At 34.2% G+C, this 26,361-nt stretch overlaps 3 protein-coding genes across 4 annotated transcripts in view; 2 read left to right on the top strand and 1 right to left on the bottom strand.

Moving 5' to 3' along the window:
* The window catches only part of LOC123694101 (glutamate receptor ionotropic, NMDA 2D), a 53,546-nt gene that overhangs the window by 8,351 nt on the left and 18,834 nt on the right, over nucleotides 1–26,361 (top strand). The window contains exon 3 of the mRNA XM_045639409.1: nucleotides 13,081–13,131. Coding sequence (XP_045495365.1) covers nucleotides 13,081–13,131 — 51 coding nt within the window. The remainder of the gene's footprint in view (nucleotides 1–13,080; nucleotides 13,132–26,361) is intronic.
* Nucleotides 22,562–24,500, top strand: LOC123694100 (putative nuclease HARBI1). Its single transcript, XM_045639408.1, has 5 exons — nucleotides 22,562–23,081; nucleotides 23,176–23,444; nucleotides 23,566–23,721; nucleotides 23,809–23,965; nucleotides 24,083–24,500. Exons 1-5 carry the CDS (start codon nucleotides 22,846–22,848, stop codon nucleotides 24,330–24,332), a joined length of 1,068 nt encoding a protein of 355 aa, XP_045495364.1. The 5' UTR covers nucleotides 22,562–22,845; the 3' UTR covers nucleotides 24,333–24,500.
* Nucleotides 24,661–26,322, bottom strand: LOC123694103. 2 transcript variants are annotated; one of them, XM_045639411.1, is made up of 4 exons: nucleotides 26,247–26,322; nucleotides 25,843–26,100; nucleotides 25,331–25,425; nucleotides 24,683–24,791 (listed from the first exon to the last, which is right to left on the bottom strand). In XM_045639411.1, the coding sequence occupies exons 1-4, from the start codon at nucleotides 26,265–26,267 to the stop codon at nucleotides 24,782–24,784; spliced, it is 384 nt and encodes a 127-aa protein (XP_045495367.1). In that variant the 5' UTR covers nucleotides 26,268–26,322; the 3' UTR covers nucleotides 24,683–24,781. The 2 variants fall into 2 exon arrangements, with proteins under 2 accessions (XP_045495366.1, XP_045495367.1); XM_045639410.1 differs by having other exon boundaries at nucleotides 24,661–25,425.

The raw sequence follows: 26,361 nt of genomic DNA on the forward strand, positions 1-26,361 counted from the left end.
AAAGCTGAGCCATTAAAGTGGGAATTTACTAATGTTTGAACTAAAGATACGCCACTACAATGTTGCAGAAGGTTGCAGATTCCTATCGCCTCTAAAATACAATCTCCTTACTGTCCTAACTCCTAGCAGGCTTCAAATGGATTTAATGGATTTAATACTTAACAACTTCTAACATTTATCCACCTGGTTTCATGAATATTCATGCATTTTTCCGTTATTCTTGAACATTGTAGTTTTATTAACTAATTTGCATATTTTTTTCATCGATGTTTATTATACTTCACACGGACTTCAATTACAACATCATCATTTATATGTTATCTTTAAGCATTATAAACTTGGCAAAATTACAAATAGTGTATGTATTGCAAAAAGAAAGTAGGTATCCGCCGATGAATCCAAGCGCGCAATTAAGCACCATATTGCCCCGAACATCCTGTCATGACGAAAGACAATTTCAATAATTTAGCAGGTAGGTACCAAAAACTCGTTCAAGCTCACGGCCAGTTTTGAGCAATCACGATCGGACGTGTGCATTGTATGATAGTATGAATAATTAAACATCTCTCCGAATGTGGATAAATTAATTGGTGTCCCCTTCTTCGGTCGTATAACATGGTGCAGGGACGCCGGATGCCCAGGGCTTGTAACGCAGGGTTTCTCTTTTATTCTCGTTTTAGTATTTCCACTCGCCTCGTGTAACTCCGAGAAACTGTATTTTCTCAATGCGGTTTTAAAACGAATCACTTCAGAAATAAATGATCCATTACAAATCATTACGTCTGTCGAATCATAATTACGTTCGTTATAATGATACCTAACGATGTCTCGCTAAGTATTAAAGTGATCAGACCTTCAATCGAATATTCAGGCGAATGCTCGTAGTGAGTGAGGCGAGTCGCGAAAGGCGAAGTGGAAGCCCTGGCGAGTGAATCGCGTTCTCATCAATTGGCAATCGCGCGGTGAATGGGCCCCAGCCCACATCCCAATAAGGCGGGAGACGGCCACAAAAAGCACTCGTCGCCACAACCGATGTACTATGCTCCAGCGAGCGCATGCATGGCGTCTCTCGCCGCAAAAACACAACCATTCTGTAGTACCCGAGCTTCCAGGAACTTTCTTTTTTCCCAGGCCGCATTCCTGCGACATAAAACTTTTGAAATTGCGATCATTCTAAAAACTGGTTGAATTATGTTTAAGGAGCGCACTGAAAGCGCTGGCTCGACCGATACGTGGTGTTTAGTTTAAAATTTGTTACGCATTCCGCCACATTACCAGTTTTACGATGCGGTTTCGCAACACTAATCTCGACGGCCGCCGCGGCTGCTCGGTTTCTATCAATTTTGCTATTTGTTATTATTATCATTTCGATTGTCAAACGCGACGGTGACCTATTCTTGTTGTTATTTGGCGCTCTTGATTATAATTTACTGCGGTGTTACTAATAACATTCAATATTTAATGTAGCACACTGTTTTGTAAGTGAATGCAGAAAATTATAACCAATCAATATTTCTGATAATAAATCGAACATATTATAATGTTTATAGGCGACGTTGAATCTAAAATGTTATTCGTTGAAAATCATACAGGAAATAATAATAAGAGATACACTGATAAATCCTTAATAATTGTACATATTGAAGCAGTAAATTAAATAAAACGGGTTAGCAATTGAATACAGCTGTTTGTACTTAAACATTAATGGCTACTTAAACGCTTTGGCTAACTTTCAGCTGCGTCTGCGATTATTTGATAGACATTATTTTATAGCTCTTCATGTTACCTATGATATTAAGTTTGTATAACTACAAATTAAATTTATTTTAAGCAGTGGTGGCTCAGTGGTGAGACCTCGGACTTCGAATCGATAAGTCCGTGGTTCGAGACCAGGCGAGCGCGCAGGAAATAAATTGATTTTTCAATTTATCTGCGCATGTTGTAACATCACCACTGCTCGAACGGTGAAGGAAAACATCGTGAGGAAACCGACATGTCGAAGAATTAAAAAGTTCGACGACATGTGTCATCCGCCAACCCGCACTTGGCCAGCGTGGTGGATTATGGCCTGTACCCTCATAGGAGGCCCGTGTCCCAGCAGTGGGAACGTATATGGGCTGATGATGATGATGATGAAATTTATTTAAACGCTGGTTCCGTTCTCCTTTAATAACCACGTATTACTGAAATTACTTTTGATATCTTCATAGGTTCAAAGTAGATCGTGGGTACTAGCATGTACTTGTTACAAAACTCTATAAGTACCTAGTTGTTTTATAATCGTATAACATGGATTATTTACGAACGATATTTAAATTAAAATGACTGTAATAAGATGTAATTTAGCAGATATTCTAACCAGAAAGTTTGATCATCTTATTTTTTATAAGAACACAGTAGATTTAGCCACTACAACATATAGTTTCTCGTATCGTACACATCGCAACAAGCTTGGAACAATCGTGAACCGCCGCGGCCACAAAAAGTTAACAATGACTACGTGATTTCCGCGAGCTTTCCTCCGCTTACGACTTATGTCACGACACGATACCGGTCCGACTGGTTTTTTTCTCAAATATTGTTTTTAGGTACATTTATCACGCTGTAATGAGCGACGTGGACGAGAAATAATACGTTGTAATTGTAAGTATGAATCGGTTGTATCGAACGGAGGAGTTTCGCTTTTTGTATTTTGTATAGTTTTATAGTCTGTAATTAACTAGCTATCCGCCCGCAAACTTAAAAAAATATATTTTCGTGGGATCAGTCTATCCATTGGAAATCAATGAAACGATTAGACAGACGAGGTAGAGGACATTGTAGCAATTTTACCTACTTATACAAAAATTAATGTAGTTGGATACTTTATACAATATTTATTATTTACTAGCTTCCGCCCGCGACTCCGTCCGCGCGGAAAAATTAAGAAAAGTTAATATTTGTTTTTTTTTCTACGTATTTTTCCGGGCTAAAAAGTATCCTATTTTATGCCCAGGATAATAAAGTATAATTATACCAAGTTTCATCGAAATCGGACCGAGAGATTTCATGTGATGTCTGAACATACATACAGACAGACAGACAAAAAATTTTTAAATCACATATTTGGGTTTGGTATCGATCCAGTAACACCCCCTGCTATTTATTTTTTTCAATATTTTCAATGTACAGAATTGACCCTTCTACAGATTTATTATATGTATAGATGTATAGATATTATTATCAAATACTACTAAGATTTTGTGTTGTGTTTTGTGTGTGCAATGCAGTTTTATTTTAGCAAATAATATAAACATAAACTTGCCTACAACAAATATAATCTTTCCATCATCACTTTCAACCTTACATAAATTAAACCGATTATATCGCGAATTAATCTACACTTTTTAGTTTTTATCTATAGTAACATTGCGTATAAAGTGGTGTGTTTATAATTTATTTAACGTAGGTTTCGATATACGTTCCCGCTAGATGGATCAGCTGTTTATCGTCGGGGTCACTGACCTACATCCAACGCTATCGGCTACACTAACCATTTAACTGAAACTATCACACTTTTGATTAAAATGTCTGCTTTGATAATATTATGTACAAGATTTTTGTTTTATTTAATAATAGTTAACACACAGAACGTGGAGTAGCACATAAACATATAATTTAGCAGCAATTTTTAAGCTTTTAAAGAAATAAAGAAAATTCTATGAAAGAATGGAATTTCCATTTTAAAATAGAAATGTTAATAAGTATTATCCAAGATAGATTTGGTGAATTTCAGACATTGTCTGTAGTACAAACATGTCATTATGTCATTATAATAAAATCTGTACAGGATCTGCAATATTCTTCGAGAGCACTATTTCCCGTAGTTACATTTCAAAATATAATAGCATGGATTTGAAATAGAAACAGTAGGTAATTGTTTGATAGGTGTTATTATGTATTTCAACACGGCTCATATAGCAGAAATATATATTTCCGAGCGAAATGATCTGTGTTGAAATTACTCTGGTTCTTAAATTATTATAGTTTCTGTACGTTTGTTGTTTCACTATTGCGTTTTGACCGTAGGTCTTGAATTGAATTAATATAGAAGGTCATTACTCATTAATCTGGTTTTCATTCGGAAAATTTAGACACATCTTAATCTCATCAATATTAATTATGAATATTAATTCTATTTGAAGTCTATAATATTGAATTTTATATAGGTAATACCTACGACCTATCGCAAAGACAAATTCAACGATAACTAAACTTGTTTCGAAATATTTGTTAACTACATACTTTCACAGCCTGATATCAATTAAAACCCTTTTATAAAAGAAGAAGGTATACCTATTGATACATGTTTTATCAATTTAAAAGTGCAGTGTATAGCATAGCTAAATGCTGATTTGTAATGTCAGAGCGATAGGCGACAAGGCTTGCCTCTGGGAGGGACGCGCGGCCGTTCACCCACGCTAAAGGAGGTCGCGGGGCTTGCTGCTCTTCCAAACTTAGCGAAATGTCATTACTTGCACTATAACTAGGATTACCTAGTGTTCGTGTAGTTTTTCAGTTGTCTTAGGAAAAATTTGAATTGATTAATCTTTAATAAGGTAAGTTAATGTAAATAAAGTGATATGAAAACAAAATAAATTATAGGTTCGGTTAGGTAGTTACTAACATAAATTAAAAACGAATTTAAATTTCAATTAATTATGCCACTCTTTGAAGAAGAGGAGAAAGAAAATTTATAAATATAAAATTAGGTTTTCAATTTTCATATTCACGAATTTCAGTTTCCAATTTTCTTTACGTTCATCAAATATTAAAGTTTAATATAATAACTTTTGCTGAAATAGCAGAAATCCTAGATATAGAAATAAATTTGTGTTTAATTACTCTCAGAAGTCAGACCTTAGTTTAGTCAAGTTAGATTAGGCAAGACGAAAGTTTTATAACTTCAAGAAGGCAACGACCTTCCAAAGTACCCACAATTTAGTTTTTTAAATATGAAATACTAATAAATGTCACTTTCCGAAAATTTGTATTATAAGTAGTGATTTCGAAGCCACAGGTTAAAATATCGATTATTCTGTACTTGGAACATTTTTGCCACTAGTTTGCGACAGTTAAAAATAAGTCGTAAGTCGTAACTCGTAACTCGTGAAAATCTAAAGTCTAATCAAATCAGATTAAAGGCTAGTATAAGTCATTTACTCGGGAAATATTAACTTAGAATGCTCCTGGTGACAAAAATGTTAGAAAATATAGCTAGCACTAGTTTATACATAAAATGTGAAAGTACATTGATTCGATGAAATTAGCCTTTTAGGCTGTTCTGCAATGAACTTTGGCATATAATTACAAGAGCGTGTTAAAGGTGTATAATTTTATTATTATTTAATTTACATTTATATGCAATATTATGTGATGATTTACGTTTTACAAGTAACCCTTTGGCAAAATAAGATATATGAACAGTGTACACTGTAGAGTTTCGTGATTCATTTAATTACTGCAATGGTTGTGCGTGCGTTTCGTTCATCTGTTAGTTTCAATACATGAAATTTTATACCACGACTATATAAGTGGGCTAGAGGGCTCGCATGCGTCTTTTGTTGCTACTAGTTTCGACCCGAGGGTTTGCTCGCGTTATGTCGCCTCTACACATAGGCCAGCGCATTCGCCAGCGCGCTGGCGGTGCGCTTGCAAACGCGCTTGTGAGTAATCCACACATTGGAAGGTCGTTCAGTATGGTTTGGTTCATAGAGTAATATAATATATACGGGTATAGAGAGCCCGCTCGCAGAATTTTTTGAAGACCGCTAATGTCAATTGATCTGATAAACAGCGCCATCTATTATCGCCATCCACAAACTTGTGAAATGTATAGCTATAGCTATAGACATCTACTGTATTACATGCAATGGTACTTTGACTTCAGCTTCTTACTATTTTACTTGTATTCAAGTTGAGAGAAAATCAAATAATAAGTAAAATCTTATCACCTTGAATACAGTAAAATAGTAAGAAGCTGAAGTCTAAGCATGAGTTTCAGAAAGGGAGTGCATACAAATAAAAACAAATTTTATTTTACAATAATTTATTTATTTACACTTACAATATATTGTAATTATCATAGAATTGTAAATTTTGACAATGGTACGGAATTTTTAGAAAATAATTGATTTTGAACAGTATTATGTAAATAACAATATTATTTTTTATTTTTTACATGTGTTTATTTTTATATGTTTGTGCTGCTGTTTTTATTTCGTCCTCACCATGATAATATGTGATTTTGCCAGACAAAATCTGTTGATCGGCACCAACTGTATATACAACAAGTACATGAATTACTGTATTTTCAAAATAATTTTTTAATGTAGTTGTATGTTTATCACAATTAAAGGGATAATACACAAATATTATATCAGTAAACATTTTAATTTTTTGTTTCAATCCTTTTTTAGGAACATCTTTCTTCAAAAATAATGTCCGTCACTAAATTTTGTTTGATGGATATATTAAAATGATTTTTTATTCTTTTTATATTCTTTGGAAATTCGTACACTTCACTACGGAGGACTGAGGAGAGGACTCAACTCAACGCGGATCGGCGGATTAATTTCACGAAGAACAGTACAAAATATGGAACAAAATTACAAACAAGCGCAAAGCAAGAAGCAGTCGCCATATTTGTGACGTGATTTTCACAATCAATATTGGAATCAATTCATTGTGTTGCTATCGTAATTATTACCTACTCAACTTGTAAGTTACACAAAATTTAAAAATATTTATAATACAAGTTCAATTAAATAATTAGATATTTAAATAAATGTTCTTTGTCTTTTTTCACATTTTTTTTTGTAATAAATTATTTCTTATCGTTATTATTAATATGTTCTGCCATCTGTGATCGTATAAAGCAACTAATTGTTTTGGATGGCGATAAGAGATGGCGCATTTTGCAAATAAAAACCCCAAATCTGTCATTGTATGGAACTGTCCTACCCCTGGTTTGGTTCGAGCCAATGTGCGGACGTATTCAAAATGGATGTAACAAACAAAGAAATAAACACACTTTCACATTTATAATATTAAAGTAGGATGCTCTTTGTGAAGTAAAACATTGTGAGAAAAACGGCATGTCCAAGAACCTTATTTATTTTGCACTTTTAATACATACAACATTTTTATTTTTATGGTACTTATTTTTTGGGTTCTACAGGCAGTTTTCACTCTGATAGAGCTCAATAAATTTAAATGTTTCCTCGTTACTCATATTGTTCGCCATTTTGTCAAGTTAGGTGTTAATTCACCGCAAGAAAAAAACGTGCACTCTTGATCGCTGCTCCGGTCAAACTGATCGCGCGGCCTATGTGTGGATGGTGCGCCAAGCTTGCGACAAGTGTCCTTTGATGTTTCCGACACCGCGCGGCAAGCTCGCAAGCGCGCTGGCCAACGTTCAAATACCTACCACGAGCGCGCGAACGCCCGTTCTACACATTGGACAAGTGCATGTGCCAACGCGCTTGCGAGCGCGTTGGCCTATGTGAAGTGCCGGCATTATACGAAGAATTCTACAAAAAAATAAACATACTTAAATTAATACCATGATTAATTGACGTTGGAAAGACATAAGAAAAATACATAATTTACAGAAAATTTTACCTTTCGTAAAATTAATATTTGCAAAATTATTATAGAAAATTGAAATCACAAAATGCGTGTGAATTTACCTATGCTTAGACGCGTACAAATGAGGAACCATTCCTAACATAACCTGTAAATATGGCACAACCGATAAATGATTTCCGCACCTCCGATTGTATGCAATAAACTTTTTTCCCTTACAAGAGTTTTCCATTACGCTGATATCAATTAAAGCGGCCATTGTCGGCTGTTCCCTCACACGCTCCGTAAAAACTGCATTGCTAATTGTACTGTAACATTATCGTGTGACGTATGCAATCAATGAAATAAGCAAGAACCATTTATAAGTGCAATGAGTGTATCGGTTGAATCTAATCTGTAGACAAGTTGTCTTTTCTGATATTATGATAAACTAGTCAATTTATAAAATAATACCTACTTAACATCTAAAAAGTCGTAAAAAATGTTAATAGTGTTAGTAGAAATATCAACCAACCTGATTGAAGTAGGTACATACCTAGGTGTTGCGGAAGAATTCTAACAAATACCCGCGGCCCCCTCAATATAGCGGCTCGACGGAACACAGTGGGGTTTTAGTCGGTAAGAATCCGACATAACCCACGGCTCCTTCCCCGGGGGCCGTGGCCCGTGGGTATCTTTGGAAGATTTCCCCACTATAAAAAAAAAGGTACATACCTAGGTAGTTTTGCAGGCAAGAGAAACTCAAGTTTTAAAAAAACTGTTTCTACGCTTCTACACATAACAGAATTTTGGTTTGCGTTAAATACCTAGTAATCTATCTGTAAAGACAAAATTTATAAAAATCAGTTCAACGGTGATGCTGACACCCAATATCGTACCACAGACTAATAATAATATACCTACTACGTATACAAATCGTACCTAAATCCTCTCGTATCTCACACAACGCCATCTAGTTCTAAAATACAAAAAAAAATGTAAAACTGACGACTGATAAGATGAACGTAAACACGTGTATTAGAGGATATAAGCTTCTTGGTAAACACGTTTTTCGTTTGTAAACATTCATAGATAAGTAATTTAAGAACAAAAAAACACGCAAATAGCTATTGTATTGTATGATTGTATCCAACCTCTGGCACTGTAAACCAGTTATTTTTGTGTGATATCGATTGATTAGAGATTGATTGAGACATAATTGTTATTCGGCTTTAATTATAAAAAAATAATGAAAAATTATGTACTTAAGTAACTAATAATTAAAAAGTATGTAATTGTATATACTAATTACCTACTAATTTTTAAGACTTACATTGTTTCGATAATACCTTGATAATCAGTCCCGGATAAAAACTTGATAGTGTCCCTTCAGTGTTTGAGAAAAAACCTCAGAATAACGAATCATTTTCGTTATTCTGAGGTTTTTTCAACCAGAAAAAACAGATAACTGTGACAGCCGACAGGGATTTCCCTGTCAGAAAGATCACGGACAATACGCACGCGTTCAAAAAAGTCATGTGTTCAAAAAGTAACTAGGCATATGGAAATACAATTTTTTTCAAACTTTATAACTATTATAAGATTCGATTACTTAATAAAAACCTATGAGATTGTAGGGAAAGGGGTTTCACTTAGGTATACGATATTTCGGTTAGCCCCGCCCTCCCCTTTAGATCCGGGGCTGTTGATCATTAATATTATTGATATGAGTAAATCTTTCTTTAATAATTATGTCAACTGTCTGTTAGTAAATTACTTGGTAAATTACAAGAATTTTATAAGTCCAATAAAAAAGGTTAAAAAACACCTACTTATAACATGATCATCTCACCTACGCGCACACTTAGAACAATAATCTTAATTCGTGTAACTAATGTGTAGTAATTATTCATTCTATATCAATCCATTTTGATCTTCGATTTCTGATACAAAGATAACTTTACAATATCACTATATGCTTATAAGTGGAGATGCGATAAATCTATTTTAGCTATTTTCAGTTTATCAGTATTGTAACAGTGTTAGAGATAACGCCGATAGAATAATCTACGTATCACAATAATCTGATAAACTGATAGTTTTTATTTCTCTTTGTAAATTTCCACGGCCTTGACTATTTTTTCGAATGATGTAAGCGCGTTTTGATTGGTACATAAAAAATAAGCAGTTTATAATGGAGCGACTGAATCGCGACATTTAGGAGGACCTTCATTTTTTAATATTTACAATGCCCTAAAATCACAAGACAAATAACAATTAAAAAAAAACATATGATTTTACGTCCTAATTTATATCTCTATCATATATAATAAAAAAAAATTCCAAAAACACCCGCAAAAATTACGCAAAAAAATTACAGTAGTTGATGAACGTCCGCGTCATAATAGGAAACGTTATAAAAGGTCCCGTAATTTCTAACATGCAAATGGGTCAATCAATTTTTAAAGGTCCCGATCATAATTTTCACGTATTTTTTTTTTTTACTTAATTTTCAGCATTTTACTATTTCATTTAGAAGATAATTCTTCGTAGATTATGATTATATAAGCAGCAGTGATGTTGATTAAATACATTTGTGGATTTAACTTCACGAACCGATCTATTCACGGGAAATAATGTCCTTTGGACAACTTACACAATAGTACTTTTTTAAATGTTAAATTCCCTTAAGAATTAAAACAAATTCTTCTTATATTAAATAATAAATAATATTTTGATATTTGTTCTATTTACACCGAAAATACGAAATATTTTTATTAAAATTGAAACGAATGATGTCTTTTGAACAACCAAATAATGTTTCATATATAAAAAAGTTTCAGTAAAGCGGAAATAGTGATATTTTTTACAAAAAAACTATTAAGGCGAGGTTGTTACGTATCGTATTATTGATTTTACTTAATTAAAATGAACTGATTCTCGATAAAACTGAATGAATGAAGTATAATGTGATTTTCATATGGGGACATCTTAGTTGTAGTAGTAGCGTCTTGATTTTTGAAATGTTAAAATTACAATTAAACTAGACATAAAATCGCGTAATAAAAATGTGTTCCCGAAACAGCCGAGTAATAAACAAAACATGAACTATTTAACTGTTAAAGTATAAGTTTTATATAATTATTGTCCCAGGGACAACCAAATTGTCCATGGTACAACCACTTTGGTTGACCAAGTGACTGGTTGTCCGCGGGACATTTTTTAAATTTTGAGCCGCCAAGCAAATACTATTGTTATTTTATATATTAATCTCAGCTCACACTAAAATATAGACGAAAGCGCATCTCGTGTAGTATAATTGATAACAATGCATCAAGTACTTACGTTTTAATCAAAGTTGTCTGACGGACTGACAAAAAAGCCACCCCACACTCACCAACAACGCTCGGACGACTGTTGCCGTGATTTTATACAAATCAAAGTGGCGTTTGAGCCCGACAGTTAATTATTGTGTTTAGCTTGTTGTTTAGGAATCTACCGCGCCATAGGTGTTTTGGTTTCATAACTAAATTACGGTTGTCTGTGAGACCTGTGTCATGTAGGTGATTTATGGGGACAAAAGTAAAATGCCTGAAAATCGTATTATATCCAATAAAAAAAAAATGGTTTGTATGTTTGGATGTCAATAATTATGTACTGAAACAAGGAGTGTATTTGGTATTTATGGTCGTGATAGTATGTGTTCGTGATGCGAAGTTTGTTAATGCATTGTGGCATGGGGACAAATGTGATAGTACTGGAAAATTGCATTTAGTCCCTCGACAACCATGAAACAACGCACAAATTAATAAAACAAGTAAAATATTGTTCGCAATAATGCTAGAAAATATTAAAAGGAATATAATTAAAACGAATTTAACTCTTTATGATTTCATGTTTATTAATTATCCTTCAGGGACATGATCCGTACACGTCGGACCAATAAAAGTTGATCGACCCAAATAATTAGTACCTTTAGACCAACACGCATTCCAACACCCATTCAAAAATATAGATGCGTCAAAAAATCGCATTCACAACTTTCCGGCGACAATAAAATCGCACACAACAAAATATCATAGAATCGTAGAAATAGAGGAAAATAGTGCAGACGTGACGACCTACCGCAACAACACAAGGGTAAAGTCATTTAATGGCCGCTGGTTATTAATAGGAAAATCTAGTCGTAAGTACAAAATATATAATACATAATATATACCTATGTATAATAACGTTTTACTCAAGGCCGCGATGTGCTCATTGTGTTACATTTTATTAGCTACATTTAAAAAAATTCCGTCGAGAAAATACAAAGTGGCGTCATCAAGCCATATTGCGAGGAAAATACATTTTCCTTTAATAGCTAGATAATACGTAATATTATTTACTAAATGGATTAATAAATCTGCGACGTTCCTTATTAGATGATGATACTTATCATCTCGTCTCATTAATAAAATAAAATGATTATATTATAGCGTTATTGCCAAAAAATATTTTGTACTAAAATTAAGTTCTGTGTTTGTTTTCGACTTGACAAACAGTTTTTAAGTTTCAACATTAGATGTTTTTAATTTCTCGTAAACTGCTTCTATATTACACTCTATGTTAGTTATCAAAATATTTAATCATTCATCATATTATAAGCATAACATACTCATTGTTTAGTTAAACCTATAAATTAATGATAACGCACAGCCTACTGCCTAAAACAATGAAAAATATTTTACTTTATCTGGCAATGGTCCTTGAATACTAATGCCTGCTAAAAATGGAGTAAAGGACTTTATTGTTCAATCCGTCAAAATGATTGTACCGTTAATTTTTTTATTGTGTCAGAGCAAGCAAAGGGGCAAATGTTAAGTGATCACCACCGCCCATTACACTACTAAATAATTATAATTACTAAGAAAAAGCCTATTTCCTATACAATTCTCTTTTCTTAGCATCTTCACCAACAACTTCATCTATAAACTTGAAACAAATGATCACTTATACACAAAAATAAATTCAATCAAAAACTAAAATATACTTCCAGTTCATTCTATCCTGAATTTTTTAATAACTTACTTTGCCCGAACCAATCAAATATTGACATCGTTGATAAACTTAAATTTAAAGGAAACGTTAGCAAGAAAACCTGTCCCATTAAAGGTTCAAAAGTTGTATTCCTTATTCAGAATGTCCAAACATTTACCTGACCGCGTGGGCGAGGCTGTGGGTAGATGTAAACATTCTAAACTGAACTAGATGGACTTGTCTATAAATATTTTCGGGTTTTAACATTTTGTCTGAACCCAATCTGTGATGTTTTAACTATTATTTAGAACTAAATAGCAATGATCTATTCAATCTCTTCAGTGTTTGCTAATGCTCTAAATATTTTGCTCATTAAAATTTACTCTGTTAATACAAAACTGTATTCCGTTTCTATTATCTGTTTATTTTTAGTAATAGTAATTATTTTAATTTCAGGTGAATATTGCGCCGACGTCATCATGAAGTGGAACGACGTCACCGATATCAGTGAGTCAATTTCTTTTTATATTGTTTGACGCTCGATAAAATGATACGTTTAATTTTGCATTTATATTCCTTCCTACATCGTGTGCATTAGTAGGTATTCGTGGCAGTCACAAAAATACCTCTTCGTGGATAAAATCACGTTCAGTGACATAATTTGCAATGGTTCACGTTCAATTATTATCATGACCACGAGTTGATAAATGTAGTAGATGGAATATTTTTGCACGCACACGTCTGAGATTTCTTAATGCCTCTACGAATTTACCTCTCTTCTCAATTCAACAATTTATTTGTAATGATCTTTGAACATGACATTTTTTTCATTGAGATTCTGACCAAGACTGAAAGATACTAAAGCAAAATGAATATTCTGTTAAATGAATACGTAAGACGTTAAACAATCTCCGAAGACATCTCAATCAGGTCGACGTAACAAGTGATATAAAAATAATGGGCAAGACGAAAGTATTGGTTTTGGCAGCCGCCGCCACTCTGCTCGCCACCGTAGTAGCGTAGTACGCGTCTTGGTGGGCGTTTTACACTTTTCGATTGAGATATTTATAGATTTCTCAGTTTTTTAGTTCCCGTCTTTTGAGAAGATACGTTTAGAAAACAATTACACATTGTACTGAACTGTACTGTTAAATTCATGTAGAAAATTATTCTATATGGTCAATTTATTCAAGTTTTCTACATGAATTTAATTTTAATTTAATTTCATATTGAAACATCCTGCCGTTAGTTTAGATAATAAACACGAATAAAAGTCAAAAGCTCCGTGTGTAATTCTGACTTGTTTAAATGTTAAAGCATTAAGCCTAAGCAGAATCCCGCAGAACATTTACCGACATTCCAAGTTTTCACACGAAATTTTCCGGCCATATTACGCTCCAGCAATAAACAGCGTAGTCGTATCGTACTATTTATTTTTATCTTCCGGTGCGTTTACTAAAAATACTCCACGAACGTTGGGACTGCACACAAATTCATTTGGCCGCTGCGTCGTTATGTTTCCTTTATACAAAGTGTTCCTTTTGGCACCGTCCAATTACTTAAAATTATTTGGCAGAGTGGCTAGGAAGTAGCCGGCGATGTGGGCACTGGGGAGAGCTGGGGATGCGGCCAGTGCCACCATTGATACGGAAATAGCGACCGCCGGCCAATGCTGTCGTCAATGAATTAAGGTTAATATCAAGCGGAGAGGAAAATAGATTCCAATAGATACGGATTTTGATGCTCATCTACTTAATGTTATGGCATGACTTTTTATCTCAGGGATTGTTAATTTTCTCAGTTTTTTTTAAGAATTGGTACAATTTCATCGGAATCGTTAATTAGAAACAATTGGCATATTATTATTAAAAAGTAAATCTGTATGTTTGAAATGAACATTGATAAGATTTGATCCATGTGAAATAATAGAGCGTGAATCGATGGCAATATATGTATAGAATCATATCCATTGTATACCATATCTACCTGAGCTTTTCACTGATTAAGAGCAAACGTGATAAGCGTGAGCGTACTCAGTAATGTTAACTTAATTTATGCGCTTCGAAAATTTCCGTGCCACTATTATTAGAATCTGTTTATCCAAACAAATTCAAACAATACGCAAACAAAACAATTTGTGGCTCTTCAGGATTTGGCAAACGAAAGCGCCGAGTGCTCTGACGCAGCCCGTCAAGAAGTTATTAATCTGTTTGTTTGTAATAAATAGCGCCGATAGTTGTGCATTCCGGTGTAATTGTTCGCGTAATTCCTCCGAGTCTGCGGTTTCGCCGTGAGCATTGCGGTCCAGCGTCTGCTCGGCAGGCGCTTTACAATCAGGACCCTTACAATCTTGAGTCTGCTGACGGTCTCGGCTTTGTATTGTTCGAGAGAGAAAAACAACTCGGGCATTATAGACGTCTGCGGTATTCGGTTGATGTTTCTTTTAGGGCTTTAGTACAACTCTGAAATCACTTCTCCTTCAACGTGTAATTACTAATTATTCTGCAAGGAATAAACTTTGATTTCACTCGGTATTCAAATTATTTGAAGATACCATTTCGTATTTAGAATGTGTACCCTAGCATCTTTTAAAGATGTTACCAGAAAATGAATAGCGTTCAATTTGTGCCGGCCGCCATGCTGCTCTCGCCAAATTTCAGATTACATCACTACGCAAAAAATCGCGTGCGCATACAGCGCGGGCGTGCGGGGGGTGTGTCGCGGGGGTGAGGGGCGCGCGGGAGGAGGAAGGGGGGGGGGGGCGCGGTTTGAACGGCCTTGGCCTTGCTCGGGCGGCCAAGGCGAACGGCGGCTCGCAATTATGTATGCGCCCAGAAGTCTAGTGTTTGAGGTTTGTTGACGATGTGCTGTTATGATGATCAGGGGGTGCATCATAACTTATTGTGCTAATTTTTTTCATATTTTTATTTATTTATTTTCGGGCGGGATTGTGTGAGAACTGATACATCATCCAACAAAAAAGAAGTTTAAGCTTTACAATTTTAAATATTACTAGCTGCGCTTCGCGATTTCACCTGCGTGGCTCCGCTCCTGTTAGTATTTGCGTAATGATACATAGCCTTCCTCGATAAATGGGCTATCTAACACCGAAAGAATTTTTCAAGTCGGACCAGTTCCCGGGATTAGCGCGTTCAAACAGACAAACTCTTCAGCTTTATAATATTAGTATAGATTTTGAGCTTTAACTTCTCAAATCTTCAATCTTCCTTTAATCTACATGTTATATTTAACATGGGATCCTCTCAGTAATTGGCTTAGTGATTGAATCTCTTGTTTTTGTTGTATCGACCACTGGGTGTTGCGTGTCAAATATCAAGATCACTTTATCAAATAAGTCAAACCAGATATCGGCTAAACCGGTGGACGCGTCACTTCATTTGGAGCTAAACTTTTTGACAGACTTTTTTGATTTTCTTTATAATGAATTTTTTACATGGTCACTGTATAAGTGTTTGAAATGTTTATATATGAACAATTTTGACAAGACTTTCTTTGAATTTCATATTTTGGTTTTATGCCATTAAAATGATTTACAAATATAAATTTGCGAAGAAAAAATAACTTTCTCTATCTCTTGTCTGTCTAGAGAGAATCAATACAAACTATAGCTATCTACGCAAATTTTCCACCCATTAAAACGGGTAACCTCAACCCCATGATTGCTCTAGCTGTAAATGGGATAATTGAATATTATACCGCATTTCACAACTATTAAAAGTTTGTAATTTCTAAATGAATAATTCTCTAAAGTCATAATTCAAACTCTGGTCTTGATTAGGATTTGGGAAGTATGTGTATGAACTCCATAAGAAAAACATAATAAATATTTTTGACTTATGTAATATAATTACATAAACAACATAATATACATATTTGGTTAAAAAACTAGTTTTGTACAAAAAGTTAATTAATTTCGAAAAGATGACGTTTTATTCGGCACATTTTTTTCTTTTATTTAAAACAACATCGCAGTTTTGCTCCAAAGCTCGTTTTCAGACAAGAAAGTAATGTAATCGTCACGTGAGTCACGCGCAGATTTTTATACATTTACATAAAAGTCCAGTTAAGCTTAAATATCACATTAATGAGATAATAAATATTTTAAAACATGCTGAAACTGGTTTCATAATAATTTTGTAGATAGTCTTATTTATGTTGAAGCCATTCGATTGGGTATAACTGTATATTATTGTGACTCGTCCAGTGTTTTACTTTTATTCCTTTTTTTCAATAATTTTATTAGTGTTCTATGTTTTATGCAAGCTTCGATGGAATTTTAAACTTTTAAACCTTCAAACACAACTTATTAAAATATAAAATAAAAAAAAATCCTGAATATTATTATTTATTATCATCATTTTACAAATGTACAGTTAAATTCATAAAGTTCAATCATGCATATGATACGAAGTACGAACCAACGCTTACGAACGAAGCCGCGGGCGGAAGCAATCTGACAAATTATAAAAATCTAGAGGTGTAAACTTATTTTTTACCAAACGAATAAAATAAAATATTACACGGCTTGGCAAAATGTAAATTGTAATTATTACTCAAATGTTGACTGGAGAGGCACTCTGGATGCAATTTTATGCTAAATGTAAAATTTTAACGCTGTAAAACTGCAAGTGTGTAATAATGTAAACCGTAACGTGGCATTTTTTATTTATATACATTTTGGAAACCACTGATATATGCACAATTAATTAAAATCAAAAAGGCAGATCTTTTTATTACTGGAAAACTAAGCATACCTACATAAAAAGTCATCCTGAAAATTAATAACCTTGTATATGTGTCCACCAAGGTGTCCACACTTTCACATCAATGTTATAAAATAGGATTAGGTATCATTTTTCTACAAAACTTTCAAAACAAAATACAAAGACGGGTTAATAGTTTGTTATAATGTAAGGTTAATGGTTATTTATTGTATTTGGAAACGATGTTAGGTGCAGAATGTTGCCTATAATTTATGTTTCCTAATGAGTGCGCGGCACGCACCTGATATTTAATTACTCAATTAATGTTTTTCCTATAAAGTATTCAAATTATTACTAAGTCTGTATTACTAGTTTTAAAGTGGTTTTAAATATTGCAAGATATACAGTTTTTTGTAAACCATTCAATTTACATGTTTTTTTATTCGAACACAACAAATGACAACAGCTTAGACAATAATTTGATTATCATTATTCATCTTAATTTCGCATTTGTAATGTTATATGGACGATGGCATTAATACGATATCTGATCCTAAAATTCAACAACATACTAATTGATCCATCATTTTCTATAATATACCTAATGCAATATACCTAACCTAACATCAGGACACGACAAAAACCTAATTCACAAATAATTACAGCAATGAAACATCAATCATGACCACTCTATTATCGACGAAGTTTTTGCCTTCCAACAATTCTCTGATTTTATATAATTATACAGAATTTCTAACTAGTTTATAAATTACTTATCTTTTTCCGATGTCACTTACAATCCGTCCAACACAAATCGCGGTTATAAAATTTTTATTAAAAAACTGCCTAAAAAAGTATTTTTTCTGGTTCATTATAACTTTTAATGATTGCAGATTCTTATGTTCTATATTCGTATATATTTAATTTCTACAAGGTTTAACTTTTATTTAACACTTTGACGTAGCCTGTGTTAGTTTTCATTAATAGGTACATTTCATTTATAGGTACTGTACATATAAGGTTAGTTAAAAAATAAAAGAAGAAGTTCTTTTAAATTTTACAATTTTTGGTTTACCAAATAATTATGATAAAATATTCACCAAAGAGAATATTTTGAAATTTAAATTAAATTAATATGGTAATTGAGCCGACAATCGCCGGAAGGAAAAGACATACAAGTAACCCACTAACCACTTTTATTAGAGTCAACATGTGATAATGTGTTTGTTTATAAATATTGTTGGAAATAGGATTATTTACGATGTTTATAATTAATATGTATTAAGTATATGAAGGTATATATACTTACATCGTATTTTTTTACCTTCCTATAATTCGCCAAATACAAAATACCTTTTTTCGCCATCGGTAAAAACACGTTTATTGAATCAAGCCTGTCAAAAGTGATATTATATATTAGAATACGTTAAGGACGTATTTACAAATTGACGCGCATCAATTTTAGGTATTGAGTCTTACTACTACACGTGCACGGCTCACACACACATCGAAATGCGCGAAGCGGCGAAATTATGAGTAAACTGACACGACTTGATAATTGAGCTTATTTTTATTGCTATGTTTTTTTTAACTTTACTTTGATTTGTAAAGTTTGTAACGTTGAATGGTCACAAAAGTAGATACCATTTATCTAATTTCATTGGACAGTGATTGTTTGGTAAACAAGTACTTGCCGAAGTGTACTTCGAAGACTGGTACTGGAACTCATAGACGAGTGGAGCTAGGTGTGCCGAGTTTGGGCTCGTTTTGTTAGTAATGTTGAGACCTTACCTCCGGACTTGATGGAATGACCTGCAGGTGTACTTCGAAGACTGCTACTGGAACTAAAAGACGAGTAGAGCTAGGTGTGCCGAGTTTGGGCTCGTTTTATTAGTTATGTTGAGACCTTACCTCCGGACTTGATGGAATGACCTGCAGGTGTACTTCGAAGACTGCTACTGGAACTAAAAGATGGTTAGAGCTAGGTGTGCCGAGTTTGGGCTCATTTTGTTAGTTATGTTGAGACCTTACCTCCGGACTTGATGGAGTGACCTGCAGGTGCATTTACAAAATATGTTTTATTAATTAATGTAATAATATAGTGTCGACTTATAAAAATACTACAGGTTTGCCGGCAGCTTCGCCTGCATCATTTTTAAATTTAACCCAAATTCGGCGCCATTTTGAAATTCTTTGTTAATTGACCGATTTCGTTCAAAATCGATATCTGAGGATCCTTAGGATCACAAAACAGGAAACTGTTACCAAAATTGAAAAAAAAGTCAACGCCATTTTGAAATTTTCTGTTATTGTACCGATTTCGTTCAAAATCGATATCTGAGGCTCCCTGGGATCGCAAAATAGGAAACTGGTACCAAAATTTTAAAAAGTCAGCGCCATTTTGAAATTGTACCGATTTCGTTCAAAATCGATATCTGAGGATCCCTGGGATCGCAAAACAGGAAACTGGTACCAAAATTTTTAAAAGTCAGCGCCATTTTGAAATTCTTTGTTATTGTACCGATTTCGTTCAAAATCGATATCTGAGGCTCCCTGGGATCGCAAAACAGGAAACTGGTACCAAAATTTTAAAAAGTCAGCGCCATTTTGAAATTCTTTGTTATTGTACCGATTTCGTTCAAAATCGATATCTGAGGATCCTTAGGATCACAAAACAGGAAACTGTTACCAAAATTGAAAAAAAAGACAACGTCATTTTGAAATTTTCTGTTATTGTACCGATTTCGTTCAAAATCGATATCTGAGACTCCCTGGGATCACAAAATAGGAAAATGGTACCGAAATTTAAAAAATTCGGCGCCATTTTGAAATTCTTTGTTAATTGACATATTTCGTTCAAAATCGATACCTGAGGATCCTTAGGATCAAACTCAGCTCTGCTGGTTACGCTGGCAGAAAGATTCGACAGTTAACTGACATAGAAACTGCAAGAATTGTATATTTTGCTTCTTTACCAGCTGAATTTATTAAATTTTGGTACCAGTTTCCGGTTTTGTGATCCTAGAGATCTTTAGATATCGATTTTGAACGAAATCAGTACAATAACAAAAAAATCAAAATGGCGTTGACTTTTTTAAATTTCGGTAAGTACCATTTTCCTGTTTTGTGATTCCAGGGAGCCTCAGATATCGATTTTGAACGAAATCGGTACAATAACAGAAAATTTCAAAATGGCGTTGACTTTTTTTCAATTTTGGTAACAGTTTCCTGTTTTGTGATCCTAAGGATCCTCAGATATCGATTTGGAACGAAATCTCTACAATAACAAAAAAATTCAAAATGGCGCTGACTTTTTAAAATTTTGGTACCAGTTTCCTGTTTTGCGATCCCAGGGAGTCTCAGATATCGGTTTTGAGCGAAATCGGTACAATAACAACGAATTTCAAAATGGCGCTGGCTTTTTAAATATTGGTACCAGTTACCTGTTTTGCGATCCTAGGGATCCTTAGATATTGATTTTGAATGAAATCGGTACAATAACAAAGAATTTCAAAATGGCGCTGACTTTTAAAAATTTTGGTACCAGTTTCCTGTTTTGCGATCCCAGGGAGCCTCAGATATCGATTTTGAACGAAATCGGTACAATAACAGAAAATTTCAAAATGGCGTTGACTTTTTTTCAATTTTGGTAACAGTTTCCTGTTTTGTGATCCTAAGGATCCTCAGATATCGATTTTGAACGAAATCGGTACAATAACAAAGAATTTCAAAATGGCGCTGACTTTTTAAAAGTTTGGTACCAGTTTCCTGTTTTGCGATCCCAGGGAGCCTCAGATATCGATTTTGAACGAAACCGGTACAATAACAAAGAATTTCAAAATGGCGCTGACTTTTAAAAGTTTTGGTACCAGTTTCCTGTTTTGCGATCCCAGGGAGCCTCAGATATCGATTTTGAACGAAATCGGTACAATAACAAAGAATTTCAAAATGGCGCTGACTTTTTAAAATTTTGGTACCAGTTTCCTGTTTTGCGATCCCAGGGAGCCTCAGATATCGATTTTGAACGAAATCGGTACAATAACAGAAAATTTCAAAATGGCGTTGACTTTTTTTCAATTTTGGTAACAGTTTCCTGTTTTGTGATCCTAAGGATCCTCAGATATCGATTTTGAACGAAATCGGTACAATAACAAAGAATTTCAAAATGGCGCTGACTTTTTAAAATTTTGGTACCAGTTTCCTGTTTTGCGATCCCAGGGAGCCTCAGATATCGATTTTGAACGAAATCGGTACAATAACAAAGAATTTCAAAATGGCGCTGACTTTTTAAAATTTTGGTACCAGTTTCCTGTTTTGCGATCCCAGGGAGCCTCAGATATCGATTTTGAACGAAATCGGTACAATAACAGAAAATTTCAAAATGGCGCCGAATTTGGGTTAAATTTAAAAATGATGCAGGCGAAGCTGCCGGCAAACCTGTAGTATTTTTATAAGTCGACACTATATTATTACATTAATTAATAAAACATATTTTGTAAATGCACCTGCAGGTCACTTCATCAAGTCCGGAGGTAAGGTCTCAACATAACTAACAAAATGAGCCCAAACTCGGCACACCTAGCTCTAACCATCTTTTAGTTCCAGTAGCAGTCTTCGAAGTACACCTGCAGGTCATTCCATCAAGTCCGGAGGTAAGGTCTCAACATAACTAATAAAACGAGCCCAAACTCGGCACACCTAGCTCTACTCGTCTTTTAGTTCCAGTAGCAGTCTTCGAAGTACACCTGCAGGTCACTCCATCAAGTCCGGAGGTAAGGTCTCAACATAACTAACAAAACGAGCCCAAACTCGGCACACCTAGCTCTACTCGTCTATTAGTTCCAGTAGCAGTCTTCGAAGTACACATGCAGGTCACTCCATCAAGTCAGAAACTAAATATGAAATTTATAATCCCATAAGTATGAAAAACTATAAATAAAATCTTTCCCTGGTGTGCCTTGGTTGTCGGTGCAGAATGCGTCAATGATCAAGTTTATTAGGTCAAATATTTTGTATACGTACAGCGATCTTTTCGTAAACGAGGAGCTGCCTACAAGCGTCACAGCGTCTACTCACAAAGGCGTCCGAGCGCCGACTAAATTACTAAAATATTTCATTACAAATTTTTGTACAATAAATCAAGATAGTGTCAAATAAAATAACCCTTATTTCCATGCAATAAGTATCACGCGTTACAGTTAACGGCCGCTTTCTATATTGAATCTCAATCCCTAATTTGCTGGTCGAGATTGATATTTCAATCCATTTTCTACTTTTAGTATTTCAATAACCGATCGATGGATCGCTAACTCGATCTTTTTTTTCAATCCATCTTTGGGAGGGCCGATCGGGTTTTTAGATTGGTATTTGTATGAAAGTGAGAGTATGGTGTTTTCTTTAACCGATCTCTGATTTTGACAAATCGATTTTTGAACGTTATAGATCTTTATTTGTGATCCTCCAATTTTGACCGATTGTATTGATAAAAGGCGTGAAAATGGAAATATTTTCAAGTGATAGTGATAGTGATCTTGAATTATTAGCTCAGCTGTCGGATTGGGATAGTAGCGACAGCGAACAAGAGAGAGCTGTGTCCTCAAAAACTTTTCGACGAATAAACTTCATGGCAAGTTTAACTGACGCAGAGTTTACATTCAGATTCAGAATGAACAAAGCCTCAGTAGAATCTGTCTTTAATGAAATAATGCCCTATATCAAAGTGAAATCAAGACGGTAAGAAATTTATTTGTTTGCTCAAATTGCTTCAAAATGTATATAAACATAACCTAAAAATTGGATACATAACTAAAGTACCTATCATTTTCAGGAATAATGGTATACCACCATTGCATCAACTTTTATTGGCACTTCGATTTTATGCATTGGGTACAATGCTTAATTCAGTGGCCGACTTTGCTGGAGTATCCTTATCATCAGCTTGTAGAATAGTGGCAGATATATCTGCTGCTATCGCTAGATTGTATAACAAATATATTTTTCTGCATTCTAGAACTACAGATAAATTTTATAACATAGCTCAATTTCCTAGAGTATGTGGTGCTATTGACTGTACACATGTACACATTCAGTCTCCATGTAGGTATACAAGTACTGATTTGTTATCAATAAAAAATTTGCAATTTACTTAATTACTATTTGTTTAGAAAGTTGCCATACATTTGCTACAACAAATAAAATAAAATATTATGTATTTCAGGTTCAACAATAGGAGAGGAATATAGAAATAGGAAAGGATACTTTTCAATCAATGTCCAAGCCGTTTGTGATGCAGACCTTAAATTAATGAATGTTGTTGCTCGGTGGCCTGGTTCTGCTCATGATGCTACAATTTTTAATCAGTCAGTATTAAAAGGTAAGTAATATTGGGTTTATTGCCCTTTTAAATGTTATTAACATTTAAAATAATATGAATTTCTAATGTATCTAACTCTTATTACAGCCCAGTGTGAAGATGGTATTCTAGGAAATCGCTGGTTGCTCGGGGACAGTGCCTATCCAAACCGGCCTTACTTGCTCACACCTTTGTTAAACCCAGCAACTGCCCAGGAAATAAACTACAATGAGGCCCAGATAAAAACTAGAAACACAATTGAAAGGTAAAATCACCATTTTATAAAGCTTTCACTATACTAGAGATTATAAAAATTAAGTACCTACCTATTCATTTACTTTTTATTAACCAAGTTTATAAAAAAATGTATTTGTTTGTTTAGGACATTTGGAGTCTGGAAACGTCGCTTCCCAGTAATATCCTTGACCATGCGGTTGTCATTATATAACATACAAACAGTTATAATTGCTACCGCTGTTCTTCACAATATCTGCAGAAATTATAACATTGAAGAAGTACCCCCTGAAGTAGAAATGCCAGACGATAATGAAACTACTGTGATATCAGAGAATTCGGACAGTATTGAAAATGATATCAGAAATAGACAAGGACTGATTTCTAATTATTTTTAAAACTTATTACCTACCTATTTATTTTACAAAAATATGAATAGTCTGTCTTGAGATAATTTGTAAATTCCTTTGATTAGATTTTTATCATTAACATTTTGTCTTTATTATCATACCTTTTATTAGCTTCAAATTATTAAACAATGATAATTTCAATAAAACATTAATTTTTCAAAATAGTTTATTTAGTTACATACCTACATAAAATATATTTACACGAAATTATATAATTTTAAAAATCCTCACCCTTCAGCTTCCTTATTTCTAATTTTAATTTTTCATTTTCTAACTCTAATTTTTCATTTACTAGCGTTAAGTTTTTATTCTGTAATAATAAAGTTTCATTCTTCTCTCTCATTTTAGTTTCTAACATTTGTTTTTTAATGTTATAATACTCTGCCAATGCCTTGTTTCGAGCTTGACACCCGTTGTCTGGCTTCAGTAGCTTCCGCTTAACACCACCTGTAAAACAAAAATGCATTAAATATAGGAAAACATAATGTTTAAAATTTCATCAAAATTCTTTTAGTAGTTTTTGCATGGAAAAGTATCAAATATCCATCCTCACAAACTTTAATGTTTATTCATCTTCACAATCTTCATGTAGGTACCTAACATATATGTTCCAGGTCATAGTCTACCTGTGTGCCAAAATTTTATCCATATTGGTTGAGCCAATAAAGCATTATTGTGTAACAAACATGCAAAGTATCACATTATTATTATGTAATAGGATATTACCACTAGTTTTGAAATTCCTTTTTTCAATGGAATGGATATTGGGCGTACCCAGCGACACCAACTCATCCCCAATGCCATTGGCTGGCACTTCATTGCCCATGGACACAGATGTATAATCCATGGACGGCGTAGGATTTTCCACAGACAATGGAGTGTCAATCAATAGCATTGGATGATCAGCTGGCACAATATAAGCTGTCCCAACACTCCCATCACCATCACTATCACCAATAAGTTGGGGCTCAGCATCACCACCAAACCTCACTGTGAGACCCTCTCCAGTGCTGCCCAGTAATGCTGCTACCCTGTCCAGGATCTCATCTGGAGGAAAGTACCCTGGTGGCCCACCTCCAGTCTGGAACATAATTTGACATAATCATTAATTATATATTTAAAAAAATTCCTCATCAACATGTTCTGGACTACCATTTACAGTACCTACTTAACTATAAGTAAAATATAACATAACATCATGCCCTGTATTCCCCAACAGGTTGAGCAGCGGTAGCACACCCTGGCACACCCACATTTTGCCAGTTATGTTTTAAGGCAAGCCTATTGCCATCTACCGGGCACATATCCAGACTCCGGGCAGCTACTGAGAAATTCCTAATGTTAAAACTTAAAAACACTGCCCAACCTGAAAATACTGACTAATACCTCATGCTCAGCAGTCGCTTACAACCACTAGTCTAGTTATTAGACTAACAAGCAGGCAAGGCTAGTCCAAGTTTTGTATTTTTAGGGTTTATCTATTTTAAACTTAATTTACCTTTATCCGTTCCATCCGCATGAGACCAATGCGCTTTCGCGAATTCTTTTTCAAGTTTTCCCACTTAAGACGCAGTTGTTGTGGTGTACGGCGACAGGTGCCTATATTTGCATTGAAGACCCCTGCAATCCGTGTCCATTCTTCTATCTTCATTTTATTACTGGTGGCATTGGTCTTCTTGTTATACAATATCTTGCTCCCCTCAATTAAGGAGAGCAGCCCTTTCGTCTCTTCCTTCGAAAGAGGTTTAGTTTTACTCTACAAACAAATAAAATAAAACTTAGTAAGTTTTGTACGAAATGGCGCGAAATACCGCGCCACGCGTTTATCTTTTACATAGAAAATTATACATTTGTGGACGTGAATGTTTATTGCACGTATATTTAGTATAATTATTTACTTACAGTTTCTGCCTCTGACTCCATTTTTTATTTAACTTTCTTCTTTCCAAGGAACAAACAAACTTGAGACTATAATAATATAATTTTTAATTTTGCCAATGTCAAACTGACTGACTGA

This window comes from Colias croceus, chromosome 8, assembly GCF_905220415.1.
Source record: "Colias croceus chromosome 8, ilColCroc2.1".
NCBI lineage: Eukaryota > Metazoa > Arthropoda > Insecta > Lepidoptera > Pieridae > Colias > Colias croceus.

Excerpts from the sequence above, each read along its gene's own strand:
- LOC123694103 (XM_045639410.1), bottom strand. The coding sequence starts at position 26,267 with ATGGAGTCAGAGGCAGAAACT. Across the intron at positions 26,101-26,246 it reads TGGAGTCAGAGGCAGAAACT|AGTAAAACTAAACCTCTTTC; the intron begins GTAAGTAAATAA and ends ATTTGTTTGTAG. Across the intron at positions 25,426-25,842 it reads TGCGGATGGAACGGATAAAG|ACTGGAGGTGGGCCACCAGG; the intron begins GTAAATTAAGTT and ends ATTATGTTCCAG.
- LOC123694100 (XM_045639408.1), top strand. The coding sequence starts at position 22,846 with ATGGAAATATTTTCAAGTGATAGTGATAGTGATCTTGAATTATTAGCT. Across the intron at positions 23,082-23,175 it reads ATCAAAGTGAAATCAAGACG|GAATAATGGTATACCACCAT; the intron begins GTAAGAAATTTA and ends TATCATTTTCAG. Across the intron at positions 23,722-23,808 it reads TAATCAGTCAGTATTAAAAG|CCCAGTGTGAAGATGGTATT; the intron begins GTAAGTAATATT and ends CTCTTATTACAG.